General features: G+C 46.0%; 2 protein-coding genes across 3 annotated transcripts; one reads left to right on the plus strand and one right to left on the minus strand.

Moving 5' to 3' along the window:
• Positions 1–1,170: 1,170 nt before the first annotated feature.
• LOC112894418 (protein SRG1) lies at positions 1,171–3,550 on the plus strand. Of its 2 annotated transcripts, XM_025962124.1 has the most exons (3): positions 1,173–2,198; positions 2,303–2,875; positions 2,978–3,550. In XM_025962124.1, exons 1-3 carry the CDS (start codon positions 1,968–1,970, stop codon positions 3,263–3,265), a joined length of 1,092 nt encoding a protein of 363 aa, XP_025817909.1. In that variant the 5' UTR covers positions 1,173–1,967; the 3' UTR covers positions 3,266–3,550. The 2 variants fall into 2 exon arrangements, with proteins under 2 accessions (XP_025817908.1, XP_025817909.1); XM_025962123.1 differs by having other exon boundaries at positions 1,171–2,198; positions 2,303–3,550.
• Positions 3,551–4,222: 672 nt separating this feature from the next.
• On the minus strand, positions 4,223–8,612 carry LOC112894419 (cullin-1-like). The gene is made up of 9 exons (XM_025962125.1): positions 8,385–8,612; positions 7,058–7,208; positions 6,876–6,969; positions 5,771–5,956; positions 5,608–5,655; positions 5,350–5,532; positions 5,183–5,269; positions 4,625–4,711; positions 4,223–4,535 (listed from the first exon to the last, which is right to left on the minus strand). The coding sequence occupies exons 2-9, from the start codon at positions 7,180–7,182 to the stop codon at positions 4,458–4,460; spliced, it is 888 nt and encodes a 295-aa protein (XP_025817910.1). The 5' UTR covers positions 7,183–7,208; positions 8,385–8,612; the 3' UTR covers positions 4,223–4,457.
• Between the last annotated feature and the right edge of the window lie 5,366 nt (positions 8,613–13,978).

Consider the following 13,978-nt stretch of genomic DNA (forward strand, 5'->3'; position numbering starts at 1 on the left):
AATGAGGATATGCATGAAGAAGGATTCGAAACTTGCCCATCTGGAACCCATGATAGGTTCAAAGTTTTCGTTGGAGATCCCACACTGTGTAGCCGCCCAACTCGAGGATGAGGATTTGAGGATTGATTCGACGGCATCGGATCCTTAGCACACCGAGATCAGGAGAAACGATGCAGTTCGTAGATTGGCAAAACCTGGATGATCAAAGCATCTATCTATGGTTGGGGGCTTCAAGATCGTCATAACAGGTCACAGTAGAGTCATCTAGCTGCTCACCTTCTCCCTCATCTGCTTGCGATGCACAGCAGCAAGGCAAGAACGGCGGCACAGCGCGGCAGCAGCCTAGGAGCCGAAACGGCGGCGCAGCACAGGAGCCGCCGTCCTGGAGCCCGTGCGTGCGAGAACAGAACAGCAAGGAAGCGGTAAGGCTAGCAGTGCTCGTCAACCACAAAATATAGCATGGGCAAAATCATCCATTTACAAGGCATCTGCCCACTTCGGTTGCTGCAAATTCCTTTTCTAATGTGGCTGGTGTGCAAGAAGCTAAACGATACATTTAGAGTGTCCATCGCACAAAAATGAAAAGTGCAGTGTGTGCTGCACAAAACCATATTTTGAGAATGTCCCATAGGCAAAAAAAACCCTTTTATTTACTTGCTTATAAAAAATCTGTTGTCTGATGACTTATTTTACAATGAGCTGTGTACAAAAATGAACTACCTGCGAACCTCAAAAACAAATGAACTACCTGCGATATGCAAAGCAAAACCCGGGATCAGCTCATGTAAACACACACACACACACACACACAAAAAGAAGCAACTGCAGATTCGCCACCGTTTTGAACCGTTAGTTATTACAAGCTTGGCACTTGCAAAACGCCACTAGGATCGTCATTCAAGTGCTATTCCTGCAAAAAAAAAAACGTGTGGCAATTTTTACAAGTGATTCTCTGACAACTGTGTTCCAGATACTTTTACAGAAGCAGATTAGTCCCGATCAAGTAGGCTGCAGCAAACGCTAGACTCAAATGAGTGTTCTTGGAAACTTTGTGCCAGACACTTGCACAAAAGTAGATGAATCATGATCCACCAGTAACAGTCTTGATCATCATCCCAAGATATTTTAAATTACATCTCAATCTCATAAAGGAAGCTATATATATTGATCACTGGTCACAGGAGGATTGTTTGAGCCCCAGGTTTGCCAATCTAGTCTAGGATTAAAGAAACAACTGACGGACCAACCACCCAAAGTGTTTCGTCTTGCGTCAGAAAAGTCACAAATCATGTAGCAGCAACGACCATCGCGAAGCGAATCGGCAGAGCTAAAGAGCACATCCACTGTATTTTTTCCTTTTTTCTGGCCTTTGGAAATTTCTAGAGCACAAAAAGTGAAGAGCACAAATGGGACAAAGAGCTATTCTTCGCCTCTCTTGTGTCTGCTCAAGCAGTCAAGCTTGCCGGCTTGATCCTCAAGCTATAGCTTGCATTGTGGCTGTGACTTCACCAGCACAAATTCTCTGAATCTTGGGTTCTTGTTTCTGAACAAACATCCATCATCAGATTACATGCCGTCATGGACATATCGCGAACAGTATATTGGATTGCTGATGCCGCCTGCCACCACTGAGCTTGAATCGAATGCATGTGCCAGGACACTGAACTGGCGGCACCATGGTGCCATGATGATCTGCACAGTGCGGCAAAGTGATCGGTCACTGTTCACAGATGTCAGAGATGCAAGGGGCATGGTAGGCCAGCCCCAAATGCAACCTTCTCTCCTTCCACTAAGCTAGTGACCAAGTTGATGATCGGAGCAGGACAGACAAATCATTCTACTTGCCAATAAAATTAGACGGCTACGAACAAATCTTGGTCCCCCTATATATACTGCCACCTCCCACAAAGATACCAATGCAAAGATCATCTTGATCTGCAAAGGAAGATCTTGTCGTAGCATATGCTATGGCGTCTGAGGCTGAGATCAAGATAGGTCAGGTTGATGACGTCCAGGAGCTGCACCGGGCGGGCCTGGAGACAGTGCCGGATCGCTACATCAGGGACGGGGACGACCGCCCGGGCGGCGACAACGTCTGCGCTCTCGCGCACATCCCGGTGATCGACGTCGGCGAGCTCACGCGCGACGACGAGCTGAACAAGCTCAGGCTCGCCTGCGAGGAGTGGGGTTTCTTCCAGGTAATCGATTCTCTCTTCCTGGAGAAGATAGCTTAGCTAGGTGATGCAGGGGTTGATTCATGCCGAGATAACGGCATTTGCTTGCTTGTATGCATCATTTGCAGGTTGTGAACCATGGCATCGAGGACGAGCTGCTGGACGAGATGGAGAAGCTGGCGAGGGAGTTCTTCATGCTGCCGCTGGAGGAGAAGGAGAAGTACCCCATGGCGCCGGGAGGCATCCAGGGCTACGGCCACGCCTTCGTCTTCTCCGAGGACCAGAAGCTGGACTGGTGCAACATGCTGGCGCTGGGCGTGGAGCCGGCTTTCATCCGGCAGCCCAAGCTTTGGCCGACGACCCCGGCCAAGTTCAAGGAGACCCTGGAGAAGTACTCCGTGGAGATCAGGGGCCTGTGCCGGCGGCTGCTCGCCCACATCGCCGAGACGCTGGGCCTGGCACCGGGCACGTTCGGCGACCTGTTCGGCGAGGCGGTGCAGGCGGTGCGGATGAACTTCTACCCGCCGTGCCCGCGGCCGGAGCTGGTGCTGGGGCTGAGCGCGCACTCCGACGGGAGCGCGGTCACCGTGCTCCAGCAGGACATGTCCTGCGCGGGCCTGCAGGTGATCAAGGACGGCGCCTGGGTGCCCGTCCACCCCATCCCGCACGCCCTCGTCATCAACCTCGGCGACTCGCTCGAGGCAAGTGAAATAGATTCGCCTTGGTTTCTGTCTGGCGCTGCGATGGGCATCAGGGCATGGCTGACTGACCAACAAGCTCTCGCTGCACACGCGCGTGCACAGGTTCTGACGAACGGCAGGTACAGGAGCGTGGAGCACCGGGCGGTGACGAACAGCGAGCAGGACCGGCTATCGGTGGTGACGTTCTACGCGCCGGCCTACGACGTCGAGCTGGGCCCGCTGCCGGAGTTCGTCACCGACGAGGCGCCGTGCCGGTACCGGAGGTTCAACCACGGCGAGTACAGCCGCCACTATGTCACCAGGCGGCTCGAGGGCAAGAAGACGCTCGAGTTCGCCAAGATCAATCAGATCACTACCGCTGCTCCTGAAGAACTCTGTAGTTGCAAATAGTTTGGTCAGGCTGCCTCTCTAGCTGTGCTTGGAAATTGCAGACAGATCAAGTCCTGATGAGTGATGAGCCAGAACTACCACTTCTCTTAGCACTCCAGAAGTATGCAGTGCCGTATGCCGTATTCCCTTTCTTATCTCAAAAGAAAAGTACTGTACGTATGCATGTGGTCTGTCTTGAAACTGTGCGACACGTGTTTGATCTCCTACCAGCTAGTATCATTTGGTGAGAACAACAGAGCTACTAGTAGGCTAAAAGCATGCATCTTTTGGTTTATGCTATCAAAAGTGATTTTGCGTCAAAGTACCGGCAAAGCTGCTTTAAACCCTGACCATCCAGGGGACGGACCCTACAGGGATGATTGGTCGAGCTTATCTCCTGCGCTGAGATACCTTGAACGCAAGGCGCAGGAGATAATGGGAGCAGTACAAAAAGGCATGAGAATTAGGCCAATTAGCACTTTCGCAAAAGCTTGTGTGTTCTTTCTTCCAGGATAAGGGCAAGAGAAAAAGTTAAGGCAATACGGTACACGCTGAGTGTAGAATATGGGCAGACTTATATAATCACACGAAATCAACAGAATAGGTGTTGCATCGTCATGAAACTGGCTTTAGAATAGAACGGTAATATCAGAATGCAATACCAACAGCACAGCTGCCCCAGGATGAACCTGCATATCCAGCGATCACAGCAGATCAACAATCAAAAGGAACAAAGCAGTATCAACTCAATTCATCGAAAAGCCAAACTAGACAAGCCTTCTCAAATCAAGGGGATGGAAACAGGCACGCAAAAGCACACACGCCATTTACCCTGCTGGCATACCAATTCTCAGACAAGTTAATAGTAGATGATAGTCAGAGAAACGAGCATCTTCATCACAAGAATCTACCATCATGTAAATTTCCAACGGGGTGTTGGTTTTGCAGAATGACGTGCATGGTAAGGTGAGCGAGCTGTGTATAAATCACGAATAGCATATGTATAAATCTCAACTGAAATCTCACCATTCAGATCAGCAGCCAAATCTGCTAGACAAGTCAACAAGCTCTAGACTGGGAGCTGGGTAGCTTTGAGCTGTACCAAAAACGAGCTGCACAATAGTTTTAATTCATGCAGGCCATGTTCTAAAAGATCTACTGTATGTAAGCTGGGTCATGGTGGATGTTAGGAAAAGTTGCCTTTCTACTCCACTCAATCGAAAGAATTGCTGCCTGAACAACCACCAAGTGTCAAGCTACTGCATCTGCCAAGCAGTTCCTCCTCAACAGTCTGAGGTGAGTGGAGGATGGGGTCAGATGTAAGCTAGTGGAAAAAAAAACAAATTATCAAATGGCACTAGGGAGTGCAATTGGATTTACCTTGTATGTTTGAAGCAAAAGCTGGCCACCAATTTGTTTCTCCCTTGCGTAACTGTCGTAAGTTTCCATCAATGGAGCATTAACAGCCTGCGATGAGAGTAGAATCAAGAAATTATCGCATGTTGGTTGCATGCATCATAGGGGTGGTAATGGATCATGGCCCAATGCTGCGCCCTTCACAATCCAACTCAGCCCTTAATCATCCTTAGCCCAAAAATATATAAAATATGAGCCCAGCCCTTTTTTAGCCCAATCTTTAAAATTCCTAAGCTAAATTTTTAGGCCCTTTACCACCCCTACATCCATGTAGTGCACAGGATTCCATTCCTAGGCAACAGCAGATTTTATTTTAGAATTCTAACACTTATGCTGGTAAACAAGTGCCTAACTTGCAAATGGGCAAGTAATACTAGTCCAAAATCAAATTTCCTTGCCCACATGCAAGTCTAGGCAAGGGCAAGGAAACCAAACACATGAACAACAATGGATAACTTATACTAGTACCAACAGGCAACAGAAGCAAGTGGGACAAATACTGTTGAAGTGGCAATAGAATACCTGTAAACAGAGGTCGAAGCTATTGTCACTTGAAATATTCAGATAGTAAGCCAGTCTATTGGTTTCCTTTTCCATACTTTCCTGAACCTATAGACAGCATGTACCAACAGTGTTAAGAAACAACGAAAGACTGTCATTGACACATCAAATATTATAAATATACTGACCTTAGCAAGGTAATCTGGCAGAGAGTAGTGCACAATCCATTCAGAACTTCTCATGGAGTAGTAGTCATACGTGTCTTGAAGAACAGCATTTTGCATTAATGTTTTGACTTCAGAACGACATATGCCATGCATAACATCCAGAAAGCCTGAATCCATGTTATTTCCATCACGTTCTTGACGGATCTGGGATGAATTGTCTGTTATGTACAGAAGGAAAGCACTTAAGATCAAAACAAAAGACAGCTATTTAACAATTACCATTGTAAGAAGAGCAGTTCTTGCTTCATCACCGAAGAAGGAAAAGACCTAGCGAATGGGCAAAGGACATAAAACAAGTTGCAGACACAGAAGTGGGTAAGCGCTTCATCTTCACAAGCAACAGGAAATGTTGAAGCAAGTAAATTCGTTGCATGATACTCACTGGACCAAAGAAAGAAGTAGCAGCAGCGTCGCTTAGTGATGGTAGTTTGTACTGCTCCACATAGCAGCGGTCCAAATAGCTAAAGAAGCCAGTTACACATCTAACCATGATGGCATAGTTTGACCACATTTTCAAAAGCTCTCTAAAAAAGCAGTCATTTTTCTTGTGCATGAGATGTGGCAGAACCTAATGCAAAAAATGGAAAATGTCAAGCAAGGGGGAAAAGAAACAGATATCCAGGGCTAAACTAAATTGGTTAGGTAAGCATGTTATTGCATTAAAATGACATTATGGTGGTCCTACATTAAAGCAAGGAAATGGCAGTGGTACATCTCCTCCTTCCTTTGTTTCTCTCTGATCCATATGTATTGCATTTGTAAGTTGTAATAAAGTACTATTTTTATTTTATCAATGAAATTTTAGGTAGGGGGCTCCCCTCTTAAATTTCTAAAAAAAGGCAGCATCTTTTGTTATTTTGGCACATGACCGCACAAATAAACACAAAAAATAGATGATACTTTCAATGATGGTAGTCCACTACAGAACTATTACACTCACCTTATTTAATACTATAAATAGCAGAAATTGCACATGCCTACTTCATAACGTCAATATAACAAAACCATGAAAGTGTATGTGCTTTATTGCTAAGGCAAGAAGGTACATGATGCTTTTTGCAGCGATTATTGCTGGTGCCAGCTCATGATTGCCTCAAATGAAGCCAAAGAAACAATAAATAGAAGAAGCTAAATATTGCAAGTAATAAACATTCAGCAAATAGTCCAAACTCAGATCTAAGTTTCATTTTCTACGGGCAGCAAGAATCTGATCTAAAATACTATCCTATTCATTAGTCAGGGTTTTTAACTAAGGACAAATATAGCAATAGCGCAGAAATTGCCATGAAATAGCTCTGACAACACGCATCACGAGATACCATACACTGAGGCAAAGAGATGGAAAGGAAAGAACTGCACCCACAGTGGTCCCTTTTCAGATATATGATTTCATTCATCAGCGTTAGAAGTCAGCATGCTCAACTCTAGAAATATTTTGCCTCAACTACAGAAGATTATGCAGTCAAAAGCAAAAATAAATATTGTACCATTGCACGGACACAATCTGCAAGCGTTGTCTTGAAACCATTGTACATTTCCTGACAATAATGCTGTTTCTGCACAGCCATCCTGTAAGAACAGCTGGGAAAATAGAAGACCAAATGATGAGCTGCAACTTTGAGTAACACCGATAAGGTATGTACTGCATCATGAAGTGATAGAAGCATACTCATAGTAATTCATGTACTCAGCCACAGTAGGCCTTGTACTAGTGCACTCCAAAATCTTTGAGCATTTTACGATACCCTGTTCCAGGACCTTCCAGCCTTCCTCAAAGCTTAGGTGGCCATTCATTTTGCTGCTTTGCTCTCACGCTGGAACTGCAGTTGTAAAAAGTTGTATAAGAAGAATTCTTTTTGGAGATCCAATGATAGCAGCAGAAGAAAAAAAATATTAATTGCTGTTATGCAAGTGCTTCTGGAACACATGGATTTAGCATTGCAGCTGTAAGGATATATCAATCAAACATTTACACACGATACAATAAACTTGAATGTGAATGTTTTGTGCATACAAACCTATTTATATCAAAATTCAGATGTCAAAATTATTACCTCACACAAATACGACATGTATAAGCATTCAGGGAGACTAACTCCCAGGCTTCAACATAAATTAGCCATACATTATCAACTTATCATAACAAGGAACGGTGTAAAGCTGTTGAGCCTAACGTACTGATGTAATTTGCAAACAAATGATGTTACAGAAATCACAAGGTACTAGTCAAGGCACAACAAGACAACAGATTGATTAACACAATTTCTAGCTGAAACTTCAAGGGAGGTGACGGAAAAGAAAACTCTCGCTGAAAAACAGTAGAGCTACAGATAGGTCACACATAAGAGAGACAGCACGCAAGAAGTAGGCAAGCAATCAACCAAACAAGCAGAGACACAGTCATGAAGAAACCCTATAGGTGGATTCTCACAACAACTTGCAGAACTGATTGGTTAGCTTTTAGTCGATTCAAATTCTTAGAAAACGAAAACTACAAAATATTGGGGAAAACCAGAACCAGACGATCAGCAATACAGCGAGCAGGAGGACAACTGAAATTCTAGCAAAAGTAAAGAAACATTCACGAAACATCACATCGTTCCCTGCACCAGTTTGTGTGATTTCTGAGCACATCATGCACCACATTGGTCACATGTAAACAATCGAAGCAGGTGCCGACTTAATCGGTGCACAGGGATTGGGGGTTGTTCAATCGAAACCCCTAAAGTTTCAGAAAAATAAACCGCACGCGCACCATGGATTATGTTGATTTCGCGCGCTGAGGAACCTAATCTACCCATGGATGGATCGAGGCGCACGGCGCGCAGCAAAGCGACACATGGCTAACTGGGCGACTAAGACGGAGGGATTCCGATGTGATCGCTCGCGGCCGCAGCCATCTTAAAGGTTGGGGAAAAGCGAAACCGAGCGAGCAATCGATCGGCTTTGGCGAGGGGTCGCAGGGGAGGAGCAGCAGGAGGGAGGCGGGCTACTACCCACGGATGTAGAGGCGCCGGTGAGGATCGCGTGCTGCTCCCCGTCGCCGGCCGTCGCCTGCTCTCTCGCCCGTCGGTCGCCGCGCGCGCAGTGGGCACTAGCGGCGGCGGATTGGGGTGAGGGGTTTTGAAGGTATTTCTTCTCTCTCCCCCTGTGTCGCTTCTCGCTGCTGTTTTGCTCGTGCCGAAAAGGCGGAAAAGGCTCGGTAGTGCGCCCCGGGGAGAGCGGGGGACTCGGCGGCGAGGGCAGTGGCGTGCGTAGTTTAATTGCAACTTTACAAGGCAAAGGGTTACTAATCGGACGGAAGAATCAGCGTTTTCTTTTGCCTTTTGAATTCCAAATTCAAATGCATCATACAATACTAATTTACTGATAAACTTGTGTCGAAATATCATCTCAATTCACTATTTTTATAAGAAAATTCAACGAACAACTATGTTCATCTCTGTAAAATATAAAAGAAGTTATTTTTACCTCCTGGAATTTTAGGATGAATCCACGTTTTCTCTCTAGATAATAAAACTATCCGTCTGGACTTCTTGACCTCGCGATACCGAACATGTGACCTCCCTAACTGGTTTCTCTCAGTGATTCTTTTATGTTTATTTTAGCTAAATCTTTGGAAAATTATATTAAATCATAAAAAATTATAAAATAGAAAATTCATTTTTTGACTCCACGTGAGTAGATCTATGCAGTGAACATATGATATGATATAATTTAGTAAAAAAATTTGTTATGCTTTTAGATATATATTTTTCTATAATTAATTTATAGCTACAGTTCCATTATCCAATTATGGTGAAATTTTTATAGTGCACTAATCATTATATGTTTGAGTTGTAATAAAAAAATCATGCTCATTGGATCATGTATACTTGAGAATCATGCTCATTGGATCATGTATGCTTGAGAAAATGGAGAATCTATGATATAGCTTGAAATTTAGTTGCTTAAACATAAATGATCAAATAAGCATGAAAAATTTACTAAATCTCAAGCATATAATAATTAATGATTAGTCCACCATAAAAATTTCATCATAATTGGACCACAAAACTGTAGCTATAAATTAATTATAGAAAAGTATATATCTAAAATATAATAAATTATTTTACTAAATTATATCATATCATATGTTCACTGCATAGACCTACTCATGTGGAGTTCAACAAAATTAGAATTTTCCATTTTATATTTTTTATTTATATAACTTTTCAAAGGTTCAGCCAAAATAAACATAAAATAAAAAGAGCAAAATCACTGAGAGAAACCAGAGGTCACATGTCCAGTATCACGAGATTAAGGAGTTCACACATTATTTAGGGAGGAAACACGGATCCTATCCTAAAAGTTTAGGGAGGTAAAATTAACTTTTTCCAACTATAAAAGTAAAACAGAGTCCTTTCCCTGGCCCATATAACCCATGAAGGCTACGCTTTGGAGGCCCTAGTGGCTGAAGCTGGTGAATGGGCTGAATTCACTTGTTCATGTGGAATCACTAATCAGTTTATCCTCCCGCTTTCTTTTTCCAATATTTTCTTTCTTTCGTTGAAATTAGATGACGCCAGCAAGTCAGCTGTTTTCTTTCCAGTTTCGAGAAGTGCATTGACGTGCACCATAAATAAAAAGATAACCAGAGATCGTGGCGTCGACCTTTTGGGCCCAATTGTCTTTGGTGGGCTGAATTCACTTGTCCATGTGGAATCAGATTATCCTCCCTCTTTCTTTCTTTTTTTTGTTTTGTTTACGTGTGTGCTTTGAATTGGATGACGCCAGCTCCTACGTCACCTGTTATTTTTTAGGAAAAATATAAATTGGTATAATAAGTGGCTCAGAACGTGTTCTCATCATTATTTGCCAGGGGATTTAAGCAGATCTGAACCAATCTGCACGGCTATCAGGCTACGTCACTGCAACGGCTGTACAATCGTTGTAGAGATAGATCCTTTAATTTGGCAGGCGGATGCAGAAGCTAGCGTCCGTGCATACGTGAGCCGGCGCGCTGTGGTAAGTAGAATGCATGCGTGGCTGCAGATCTCACTTCTCACCAGCGGTTCCTCTGAATAGGTGTTCGAAGAGCTCTTTGGTTTTACAGACTAAATTTTAGTCTCTACCATACTAATCAGAAGTATTAAATATAAATTAATTATAAAACTAATTGTACAGATGGAGACTAATCTACGATAGAAATCTATTAAGTCCAATTAGTCCATAATTTGACAATATAGTGCTACATTAAATATACGCTAATGATCGATTAATTAGGCTTAATAGATGAGTCTCGTGAATTAGCCTCCATGTGTGCAATTAGTTTTATAATTATCTTATATTTAATCCTCCTAATTAGCATATAAAGATTCAATACTAAATTCCCTGTAACCAAACACCCCATCGTTCAGATGCGCTACCGAAGCCTCTGCTGACTGCAGGCGCCCATCTAGCTGCGAGCATTCAGAGCTCCTCCCTTCAGCCCATGGTACATTGAGCCGTTGAGCAACTGGTGCTTGCTGTTGCTGCCTTGCTGCTCCCATGCTGGACTCTGACGATGTGTTAACCCTGAAACGATAGTAGAACACTAGGTATTAGTACGTGGCAATAATCAATTGATGTATACTACGTATGGTACAAATCCTGTCTGAAAATGAAGAATCGTGCGCGCTCTTTCTTTGCTGCCGGCAGTGGACCGACGATTGCTGAAGCTGAATGATTTGGATTGATCGAGACACTGCACAGGCACACACACAGGAGTCCGGCCTATAGCTAGTCGCCAGCCCAGCCGGCCGTGTGGATTCACGCGTTTGTCGGCGAATTCCAGCTCGGCCTCGCTGGTGGTCCGCATGCGCGCGACCGGCGTCCTATGGGGTTTCAGTTCAGGCAGGGGGATCAGAAAAAGGAGACGAGAGCGGCAGACGATAATGGATGCCGCGGCAGGAGCGGCAGCGGCAGGCCTGCGTCGTCGTCGTCGTCGTCAATCGATCCGTCACCTGCTTATGCCATCCGCGCAGCGTCAGATGGAGCATGTGCCGATGTTCCGAGGACCTAGCAGCAGCTAGGTTTCGAGTTTCGACGACGAGCTAGTCGCGCGCAGCTGGCCGGGTCCCCGGCTGGCCGGCCGGCGCTGCCCGAAACGCCATGATCTACTTGCTGCACTAATGATACCATACCATCTTTCGGGAATCCAACTGCATACATGTCCGAATTCGATTGAAGAGAGCATACCGATCGATCGACAAAATGTCGGCACGCGTCCCACCTCGATCTACTGGAACTGGACCATCTCACGGGAATGTCATGAGCGCATTAACACAGTGTGAACCTATCCAATAATGCAGGGCCGGGAAAGAAAGACAGCTTGCTGTCAGGCGTTTCAATCGATTCCTGAACCAAACGTACACTCGCGGCTCCGCCCGAAGTTAACCGCGCCGGCCAGTAACTGCTCCGGGGCCGGGGACGACGCCCCCAGCTAATCATCAGCTGCTTCGACGATGTGACGCCGCCACCCCACCGCCCGGCTGCTAGCTAGCAGCTGCGCCGTAATGCGCGTGTTGCCACTGTGCAGGGAGCCGCCAGGGGCGGCGAATTGAAAGCCCGGCCAGGTCGATGCGTGCCGTGCCGTGGCGCTCGGCGCGTACGGTCTCCACATGCCATGGCAAGGCTGCAAGAGTTTGCAGCGTCGTCAAATGTGAATCAGTCAATAGTTTGGACGACAGTGCAGCAGGCTCGTGTGTGCCTCCATCACCGGACAGTACTGCAGCCTCCTCTCCTGTGTAGCTCTATCACCACCAGATAGAGAGACAGACAGCCCCCTTTTCTCTTGCCAACATTGGAACGTCTCTGCTTTCCTCCTGAGACAAAATCTCGACATGATTTTTAATATTTTTTTGTTATAAACTAACTAGTAGTTTTGAGCAATACAATGCAGGCTAGCAAGTGACCTGCTCATCGTATGAACCAACCCGGCCCGGCCGGCAATCATTCAATAATAAGAAATGGAAATAATGCAGAACTTTCTTGTGATTTATTTAGAAAGTGTCTTAGCACGTATTTTATTAATAGGGAAGCAATACAATTAGTATAAATCTTAATAGGTAGAGGCTATTAAAGCGATTACAGAGCACCACAAGCTAGTGGTAGGCGACCCAACACAAGAAAAATAAGAATAACATGGGAGGAAACAAACTCAAACCCACCAAACTTAGCTACGACCAAACATCTGAACCTGCTAAAAGATACCACCACGACAAGGTTGCCAAAGGTCTCTAAGCATAGATGGAAAAACATCCACCCAGACAACAGAAACAATGTGGCAAAGCATCTACCTGAAGCGATACGACCAACACAACGGTGGCGGCAAAGCATCCGCCAGAGCAAGCAATCAACGGCAGCAAAGTATTTGCCAGCGTAGAGAGGGGCAGCCAAGCATCCGCCAGACGACGATGACTTAAGCAACCTGGGCGAAGTGATCGAATCAAAGTGAAGACAGGCGCAGAAGAGGAAACTCCCTACTACTGCCACGACAATGACAAGCCAGATATAAGCGGGGATGGCGTTTGGCAACAATCCTTGAAGTGATGGCAGCGACATCCGACAGAGCATCCAAAACGACGCCTCAAAGGAGGGGGGCGACGCCACTAGCGTCGTCATCGTTCGACCTACAAGGTCAAGGTTCTCACCCGGAAAATTCACCGGAGAGGAAGGAAAAGGGGAATGACGCCTTCAAGTAGGTAAACGGCACCCGAGAGCGTCGCCGTCAGTGGCTCGCAAGTAGATCCTAGGCTTTCTCCTTCCCCATTCCTTCCCTAGAATACACCGCCGCCACCAGAAAAGTCTACCATGGGCCGATTAGTGTCGCCACAACGCGGATCGGGGCAGATCGCCGGCCGAACACCCCCGCCGGCAGCAGAGGGCGCCTCCACCCATGGGTGTGTCAGCCACCCGGCCAAACATGACGGCGGAGCACAAGCCCTCGCGCCAGACCCGGGCACGGCTGTGGCACACCCCCCCCCCACCCTAGGAATGGGGCAGGTGTGTCAGGGATAGATCCCCTGGGTACCCTTCTCGCCTTCCCTTCAGTTTCCCTTTCCGCCAGGGGGCTCTCGCTTTTGGTTGTTTCGTTGCTTGGTTGAGCTTTGGATGCTTGAGCCTTTTTTGCTTCTGCCGCGGCGCTGGGAAGAAGGTGGTCTGGTCGGGGGATGTCGGGTTGTGGTGGATAGCTTTGGTACAATTCTGTGTGTCCCTGCAGAAGATTTTCAGTTGGCAGTGGCAAAACAGCAGAACTTGTTCTAAAAAAGTAGTCGAATACTTACCGATTTTAGAGGATCTTGCACAGAAAATAACTGCGGGACGTAGGGAACTGCGTTCATGTCTAGCAGCACTCGCTTAACCCGGATGAGCGCGGCGTCGTCAGTCAGCTCCTCTGCGCACATCCGAGATGGATCTTCAGCGTCTATGTATTCGAAGCCTACTGTATGGCGTTGGTGGATTGGCTGGATCCGTCGTTTGAAGAAGGAAAACATCACGGATGCTCCGGTCACTCCTATTTCTTTATGGGCTGCTATGATGGCCAGCAACTTGTCGACTTGTTTCATGT

Source organism: Panicum hallii, chromosome 5 (assembly GCF_002211085.1).
Source record: "Panicum hallii strain FIL2 chromosome 5, PHallii_v3.1, whole genome shotgun sequence".
NCBI lineage: Eukaryota > Viridiplantae > Streptophyta > Magnoliopsida > Poales > Poaceae > Panicum > Panicum hallii.

Coding starts and splice junctions, on each gene's coding strand:
- LOC112894419 (XM_025962125.1), bottom strand. CDS start 7,182: ATGAATGGCCACCTAAGCTTTGAGGAAGGCTGGAAGGTCCTGGAACAG. Junction 6,970..7,057: donor GAGTACATGAATTACTATGA/GTATGCTTCTAT, acceptor CTATTTTCCCAG/CTGTTCTTACAGGATGGCTG. Junction 4,712..5,182: donor GCTTCGACCTCTGTTTACAG/GTATTCTATTGC, acceptor CTCTCATCGCAG/GCTGTTAATGCTCCATTGAT.
- LOC112894418 (XM_025962123.1), top strand. CDS start 1,968: ATGGCGTCTGAGGCTGAGATCAAGATAGGTCAGGTTGATGACGTCCAG. Junction 2,199..2,302: donor AGGAGTGGGGTTTCTTCCAG/GTAATCGATTCT, acceptor CATCATTTGCAG/GTTGTGAACCATGGCATCGA.